The sequence below is a fragment of the Fundulus heteroclitus genome, chromosome 8 (assembly GCF_011125445.2).
Source record: "Fundulus heteroclitus isolate FHET01 chromosome 8, MU-UCD_Fhet_4.1, whole genome shotgun sequence".
NCBI classification, from domain to species: Eukaryota; Metazoa; Chordata; class Actinopteri; order Cyprinodontiformes; family Fundulidae; genus Fundulus; species Fundulus heteroclitus.
In genome coordinates this window covers 16851478-16860353 of record NC_046368.1, presented here as the reverse complement: position 1 = coordinate 16860353, position 8876 = coordinate 16851478, and the positions used below count along the sequence as shown (strand labels likewise).

Here is an 8876-nt window from a genome sequence, read left to right as displayed (position 1 = left end):
TCTAAAAAACCTCTCTCCTTTTTTTATATGCATGGTCCATGCTAGTTAACAAACTCTTCTTCCTGAATATTACAGCCATGCACAACGTCAACTTCTGATAAAACTACATTTTGCGTAGCCTGGTTAATTCGCTCCAAACCAGTGGATGGAAACATATCTAATACACAAGCCATGGAAACATGGCTTGTGTCTCTTTCCTTTGTTTCTTTCTGTTACTCTCCCTTTCTTCCTCTGTCATGTTTGGCATCAGTTTGTACTTAATACCTTAACAGCAATAAAATAAATCATCAATGGTTGGGCATCTAGGGAGGATTTTTTTTTAGGTGTAAAGCCTCTCTTGATAAAACAAATATGTTTGGCATATCTACAGCAGCCAGAGCACCATTCTGCTTGCCATTAAGCTGGACATGAAAAGGAATAAGACGTGCACCTATGTACGAGACCACCAACATGTATACATAACTGCAAATGTAAAAGCACATGAAAAAGAATGAAAATGGTTTCTAAACTGTATGTGCCATAAAACTGCAGACTGCCAACTGAAAAGCTGAGCTTACTGGGAAGTAAATACTGTAAAAGTAGCTGATTAACAGTATAAGCCCTTAAACATTTGCCATTGAACAATAATGAGTTTGTAAAATCTGTGGTTGACATAAAGGCATACAAATAAGACCTGATAATGTACAGAATAAAGTGGAGAGGAACAAAAGCTGTTGGTTGGTGCAAATCATCTTAGAACAATATAAGAAACTTCTTGGTGTTAAAAAAAAAAGCTTGATTGTGGAGATCAGTTTTAACAAACTCCTAGGACCCAAAGATGACTGTTCTGATTATTTTTTTATTTATTTTTTTATTGACAACAAATAAATAATATATGACTCAACAGATAATATCATGGTTTATACATCTGACAACAGTGCTTACACTAGGTCATTATGAACAAATAAATGTTGACAGCAAGTGGTGTGGTAAAGCATCACTACTTTTTTTGATCATTTTTTTTCTTTGCAGGTGATACTTTGACACTACATTTCACGGATATTTTTTTTTTATGTTATATTTATGATAAAAATCAATCCAAGAGCTATTCTCAAACAGTTAGTACAAGTTTTTGAATACAATCATTAGGTAATATCAATATTTACATCTTAAAATATGTTTGTTGAGCCGTTGGGTATGGAACATTACAATAATACCACTAAATATCCATGTAATATGCAAGTACATATCTTTGTATTTTTTATGTAAGAAAAAAAAACTATACTTCAACTTTTTGTTACTCACTGAAGGATAAGGAAACAGACATAATATGACTAATCTATAGCTAAAGGCTTGTGAGAGGTACTTTATGTGTTACAGCACACAAAGAATTTTTTGGAAAACACCATGACCCTTTATTTCAAAGACTAGAGCAGAAACATTAGGGCTACACACTGCAGTTCTTCTCTCTGCTTTTTTGATGAATTCAACAGAAATGTCTGACATATGTAGACAAGAAAAACAAAGGGTGTCTAATTTCAACTACAGGAGTAACTCTTGGTGGTGAACACAGAGATATCAAAACCTGTCAAACAAGAAGACTGGTTTGGTTTCCTATGGTGTGAGAAGCATAGACTGTAGATGTTAAGAAATGTATTCCTTCATCTTAACTTCAAATGGCTCTGTAAGCTGGGCAAATATCCCCTCTCATTTTCACAGGGCAAGCTCGACCCTGGCTGCCCCACAAAGGCATACCTGACAGTGACAGATGAGGCCGAGTGTTGAGTTAGAGGGGAGATGGAGGTAGGTGAGGTGAAGGGAGTGAAGGTAGGAGTCCCATCGTGGGATGGCTGCCATCCCCAGTAGAAACTCTGACTCACTGGCCTTAGCGTGTTACCATTCAGGCTGGCTGCTCTTTGCCCAGGGGCAGCCTCTGTGAGTACACACTTTCACACCTGGACAAACAGCTCGACAGGCCAGGAAAAGCAGCCCATCCTTAAATACCCCTCTCTCTCTCTCTCTCTCACTGGCTATCCACCTTCTGCATTTCCCTGTCCAAGAACACTCACTGTTGGATGTCATCTAACCTCTAGTTCTTTGCTTCTCCTTAATTGTCAGTCTCTTTTCTCTCTGCCTTCAGCTGGAAATATATTGTTGTATAATGAGCAATGATGCATTTCGTTGTAAATCGGTTTTTAAGCATTCCTTGTACATATGGCTATCATGTGCGGTTTTTTTTAAACAGAAAGACAAAAATAAACGCAATTCTGGCTTTAATTAAAAAAAAATACCATTTTGTAAGCAGCATCCATCTACGCATAATTACCATTGATTGGTTATTATCATGTTTGACAACCAAACTTGAACTGTATATGTCTGATCAGTGCCTGACACCAACAATCACAATTGATAGATTGTTAAGACGGAGACAAAATGACTCACAACATATAATGCGCTGATTAATATATGAATGTAAAAAATAATTTAAATGGAACTTAAATATAACTTAAAAAAGTATAACACTCTCAATAAATAGTTGTACTATTTACACCATTGTTATGAGACTCAAAATGTCACTACAATACCAAAACTATAGAAGCAGCAAAGATTTCAGGCATGAGGTACAGCAAAGGGATCATGTGATGACTACAGTAGACAGGAGATGTCCTCATCTGATGCACAAATGTATACTTTCACCCATGACTGTGTTTGATAGCTATGGCTTATGGGTAAATTTTTCAATTTTAAGAAGATTTTTTTTTTCGAGTTGATGTAGTGACATTCTGATGCCTTTTGTGGTAATTACAATCAGCTGTTTTGGTATCTAGGTACTGACATAATATGATATAATTATCACATAATTATGATATAATTATGCAGAGGAGACAGCTGATTATGCTAGAATAAGTTTATATCTATTTACATAGTTTGTGACTGATTAATTTAAACAGTTGGAATGGCTTTTCTATGACCATGATCGCAAATAATGAACCATAGCATAGCAATGCATTTGGAGTGACTCCAGGTGAGTCACTCACCACTGGTTTGGATTATGTGTGAGGCAGCAGAATCTAAAATACAAACATTACATCTGGAATACATACAATAACCAGTAATATATACTTTTCATATAAAGTTTATAAATGTAATCATCAAAGATCCTGTAGCCTTCAGTGTCCTCTCAAAGTGTCATGTTTTGCAAAAGTTACAAAGTCTTTCAAGAGTCCTTTTTGTTAGGGGTTTCTTCCTTTTCTATCTTCAGCATCTCTCCACTTTGCCTCCGAGACTTGAGATGTTATACGCACACCAAGGCAACACACAAGACATAGCAATTGCAGTCTGAACTTTCAATATTTCATAATACATGTCATGAAAAACCATTGCTTTAGATCTAGTTGTTTTTTTAATGATGTCTAAATTAATATATGATTCAATGTGGGAGTACCACCCTGCTTCATTACTGCCATCCAATGCAGACACCTTATTTAGGTTTCAGAGTAGCATAGCAATGTGTCATCTGCATAATGTCGTACAAGAACCAAGTAAAAACACAACTGGTAGAAAAGCAAAAGGCAACACAGGGAATCAAATTGCTAAATCCTATGCAGTTTGCCTTAGATCATCATTCTGATAATAGCAGCTTCTAAAAAAAATTGAAAGATACACATTTGTCCTAACTAGAAAGTGCAGAAATTGAGGTCATTTATGCAAACACTGATTAAATATGGCATGTTCTGAAACAAATGATATTTTGTGGAAAATATTATTTTCACATGTTCTTTGTATTTTCTTGCATTCTCAATGGTCTCCAAAAATATTGGTTATGAAATGACATGTAGGATAGTGTTTACAGGAAGCATCATGAATGCCATAGCAGCCAAATATGAGTCAGAGAGAGAGAGAGAGAGAGAGAGAGAGAGAGAGAGAGAGAGAAAGAGAGAGACCTTGGCTCAAATGAAATGATGATCAACAATCATGCTAATTGTCACTATTATTGTGGTTGTTGCAAAAGAGAAGAAGCAAAGTTTAGACCAAGATGCCAGGCAGACTACACCATCAAATGTTGCATGAAACTGATCAGTTTTCACGAGTTGGGAAAGAGGAGTAACAAAATAGAAATCTATCATAGCAGCTATATTGTTTAACAAAGTTACTTTATGGGAACACGCAACACAGAAAAATGCTGTTTAGAAGTGCACTTTGTACTGAAAAGGAGGCAGAATGAATAAATGAACAAAACTAGACCCAGCAGGTTTTCTTGCAGAGGGTTAAGCATACTATGACTGGAAATGCTGTGCTGACATATACATCCAAATGTCATTTTAATGTATTACTCTGCAAATTACCTAGCGACATGAGAGAGTCTGTGTAAGCTAAGCATGCTGGCTGGTTGAGTGGTGGCGTGGGTTAGTGTTAGGGTTAGAGTTGCACACATCTAGTCAAGCCAACCCTTTATCCCTGTAATTTGTGTGAATGTGGTGTGTAGTACAGAGATCATGAAAGCCACAAGCCTTTGATAAGCATTAACTACATTCTGAACAGGAATGGGATGGATTTACTTTCAGCTTTTGTTTTCAGTTTGAGATGGTGCTTGAGGTAACAAAGGTTTTATCTAACGCCATAAGGGAGGAGTATAGACTGAAACTAAAATCACCCCAAATCCTAAGTGAGGTTATGGACGACATTCTTTAAGTCATAATCAAGGTATACAGAGTTATTTGCGGGGGCAGCTGCATAAGAAGAGGGGTGCCAAGTGAGGTTCTGGATTTTCTTAAGTTGTTAGTGCATTTCACGTGTGGTGTTGTCAACATGTTTTCTCTCTAAATGCAAGATGACAGAGTTGTGTAAGAACATGCAGGGAATGAATGAATGCTATTAGGATGAGCTGTGAGCAGCAAGAAAGACAAAGCTGTCTAAGCATACTACTTTATTATGGATAGAAAGAAGAAAGAGCCACACTAAATTTTTAAATGTTGATTTTTTTTTTCTATAAACAGCATTGTCCTAGACTGTTCTTTCTATAGTTGACTATATCTTTTTGTATTGCAGATTGCCTTTTTGTGTCAAATCTGTGGCTTAAAACAATATGGCTACGTTATATTATCCCCACATCCACCGGCATTCAAGGTGTATGAGGATTTCTGTAAATCTCTATCAACATAATATATCTGCAAAACACAGAGCCAGCGTCGACACAGTCCCAATCTTGCATGTTTTGATATACCTTTGGTTCAGTCATGTGATTGTAAAGTGAGGTAACTAAAATCAATACTAAAGCCAGCACAAAACTCACCAAAAGACATGCTACCTAGACATGGTTACACTTTTCTTTATTCTGGGTGAGTTATTGAAAATGTCTCTTTCGTGTTTTTTTGATACCATATTTCTTTGAGGATGGTTGCTTTTCTTTTTGCAGAGAAAAAATTCAAAAGGAGATGGAAGCTGATTGGGATTGCAGTACAGACGGAGAGGTATGCCTTTATTAGCAGCATGTGCAGGAAACTGTGGGCTAAGATGAGGATGAAGAAGGTTGGGTCAGCCATTTTTGGCTGTGTTGTGTTAGAGGAAGGGTCCTGGAACAGTGAATGAAGATCCCTGCTCAGGTTGATCACCCAAAGGAATGGACATTGTCATTGTTTCGGTTCTCTGTAGCATTAGGATCCCGACAGGAGCACTCATTCCGTATGTCGCAGGACATGGGGAATGGAATTACCTAAGCAGAAGAGAAAAAAAATATTAGCATTTTCACATTTAGTTGTCAACTTCAACCCAAAATACTGATTACAGTTCTTTCCAAATAAACATTTACCTTTATTTAACATTAACCACAAACTTCAAGTTGTTTTGACGATTTTAGGTGAAAAATACTGTTACATTCAAACATCTTTACACTGTTGCAGGGCAAATGCACACAAACACTGTAAAGATGCACATGGCAAATGTAGGGTTCTTATTTATAAAGAAAATTTTAATTAATTTATCACTTTCCTTCCTCCTATTTCTTCCAATTATGCACTTCTTTATTTTGATCTATTACATTGGATCCCGCTAAAAAATATTTAAATTTATGGTTGTAATGTGACAAAACGTGAAGCAGTTAAGGGGGGTATCATGCTTTTCAACTCCTCCTTTTCACATTGAAATCATTCTGTTGTGGTCTATATAAAGTGGAACTGCAATGCTTTAGTCTGAATTCCTCATTAACTTACTCTCACATCCCCCTTTTTAGGCCTGTTCTGAGTTGTGTCTAAGAGAAATTTGTTTTGGTGCGATCTTTACACCCCACCCCCCTCCAGGTCACAGGGTGTTCCACGCCACCCCGTGTAGTAATTTTTTAAGATGCTACCGAACATTTTGACTTATCCCTTGACGCTTCAGCATCCTTCAGCTTGGACTACAAAATCACTTCAAGAAATAAAAATGTCAGATTTGCAAAATCAGTAAGCCGGACCTCGAAGGCCTTGTTTAGCAGCTCAGCAGCAAATACTGTGACGTAATTGTTCAAAAAACTTAATAGAAAACATAGAAACCTGAACAGCTTTAAAAATATGACCCAAAAGGAATATAAAGATATCCGAGTAGCACCTGGACAGATTTTACATTTTCTGTATTCCTGGAGATTCCAAGGACACAGAAATGTATTTAAGGGATGAAAAAGGGGATTCTGCATCATATGTCCCCTTTTAAAGGATTATTACATCTTCAAGACACCATAAGTACAGCTCATAGCATAAGATCAGAAAATGTAAAACAAAAAAATCAAATGTATGCACCTCAAACACAATATTGAAAAAAGTAGTATGCAGTGGGTACACGACATGCAATGTGAAAAAGCACATTCCTCCCACAAACTGAAAATCTGGAGTAAACTGAAATGCATTTTGTGACATCAATGCACTTTATCTTTGTATGGACTTCCATTTTCTCTGATACCTTTGTTTTAACATAAGCTCCTGCCAGCGAAAGCATAGCAGTGCGATCAGTGGTTGTTGCCCCGGGCTTTGACGTAGCCGGATAACGTTGGCAATGCGTCACCAACACCAGCTGCTGCTGCCTTGTCTGCTCACTCACCTCTCGAGGGGTTGGCTTCAGCTGTTTGGGTACACTAAATGTGTCCCCCTTCTCCAGTCCAAACAGGAAATACGTCTTCTGCAAGTCACGTAAGGCAGGCAGCAGACCAAGGAAATGTTTGTATTTGTGTCTTAATAGCCTTGGTTTCATTAGGGTGAAGTGGTATTGCTCTTTTTTTCTTTGGACAATCAGTCCTAACAAACATTGCAACACGGTTGAACAGAAATATTATACCGTGCAGTCAAAAGTGAGATGGCACTGTGCCGTAAGCTAAAGAAAGCTTTATTTTTTTATATATATGAAAGGACTAGTGCCAATCAACATTTCTATTCATATATCTAAATATGAATAGAATACTTTTATTGTCACTGAATGGTGCAAACGTACAGTACACCTCCATTAAAACTATAGCTAGTAATCCTGTTCAGAATCACTTTTTGCCATACTGGGTGAAATGGTAATTACACCCTGACAGTAGTCAATACATTATATATTCATGAAAAAGGAGGTTAAAAAATGTGATCTCTATGAGAGCTGCAGGACTGTAAAAAGTCTGACCAATCCTGTCGTTTGGTTCGAATGGCAGGGATTGGTCAGATGTTTGGTCCTGTCCTCACCCCCTGTGTCCCTTAAATTCCAGGGTTATCACCTTATCTATTGGCTGTCCCATTTCTCTTTGGCTACTCCGATTCACATTACACTTGACATTACACATGCAATGAACGGAGGTTATTGTATTTTATTTTTTTAGAGTTTAGGAAAGTCAGAGTTAGCAGGCTACACCACATATTGAACAATGATGATTGAGGCTTCGTTTACAGAAATGTGCATTTAGATATTCAGAGATGATAGTATGCAGTAGGCAGTAATATTAAAGGTATTGTACTGTATGACAGGCTAATAACAGTAGGGTGATTTAAAAGCGTTGGACTGCAGTCACCTATCAGGGGGCGATTGCCCTCACAGCTCTTGGGAAGAAGCTTTTTCTAAGCTTATTTGTTTTGGCTTTGAGGCTTCTGAAGCGTTTACTGATGGGAGAGGGGCAAACAGTGCATTGCCTGGGTGGGTGGATTCAGTGGAGATGCATCTGGTCCCTCTTTGAACTTGTTCTAAATTGAGTTTAGATCCTGCATACAGCATCCCACAATCCCGTGCTATTCTCAACACCCGTGCTAGGTCCTTCCTCCCATGGATTATGCAGTTCCCATACCATACAGTTATGCTGATACATAAAACACTCTCTATGGTAGCTCTGTAGAAGTTCTTTAGCAGTTTAGTGAAATGTCCTGTCCTTTTCAGCTTCCTGAGGAAGAAGAGCCGTTGTTGGGCCTTCTTCACCAGGTGGGAGGTGTTTGCAGTCCAAGAGAGGTCAGAGGAGATGTGACTGCCCAGGAACCTAATGCTGTCCACACACTCCACTACCTTCCCCTGTATGTAGAGAGGAACGTGTTCAGTCCTCTTGGACCTCCTGTAGTCTATTATTACCTCCTTGGTCTTACTGGTGTTCAGGATCAGGTTGTTCCTGGAGCACCACTGTGTGAGATTGCTGACCTCATCCCTATAGTGGGTTTCATCATTGTTGGAGACGAGACCCACTACAGAGGTGTCTTCTGCAAACGTCACCACTGTGTTTGTGGGGTGTACAGCAGGACAGTCCTGAGTGAAAAGGGTGAAGAGGGCTGGGCTAAGGACACTGCTCTGCAGCGTTCCTTTGTTGAAGATCAGTGTAGATGTGCGTTTCCCTATCCTCACCACCTGGGGCCTGTTAGCGAGGAAGTCACTGATCCAGGAGCAGAGAGGTGTGGATAATTCCATGTTGTGGAGCT

At 38.4% G+C, this 8876-nt stretch overlaps 1 protein-coding gene across 2 annotated transcripts in view; it reads right to left on the bottom strand.

Annotated features, from left to right (window-relative positions):
- Window positions 1–818: 818 nt before the first annotated feature.
- pappaa (pregnancy-associated plasma protein A, pappalysin 1a) overlaps window positions 819–8876 on the bottom strand; it is a 137445-nt gene continuing 129387 nt past the window's right edge. For both annotated transcript variants that reach the window (XM_012874543.3, XM_012874544.3), the window contains exon 22: window positions 819–5692. In XM_012874543.3, the coding sequence (XP_012729997.1) occupies window positions 5588–5692 (105 nt within the window). In that variant the 3' untranslated portion in view covers window positions 819–5587. The remainder of the gene's footprint in view (window positions 5693–8876) is intronic.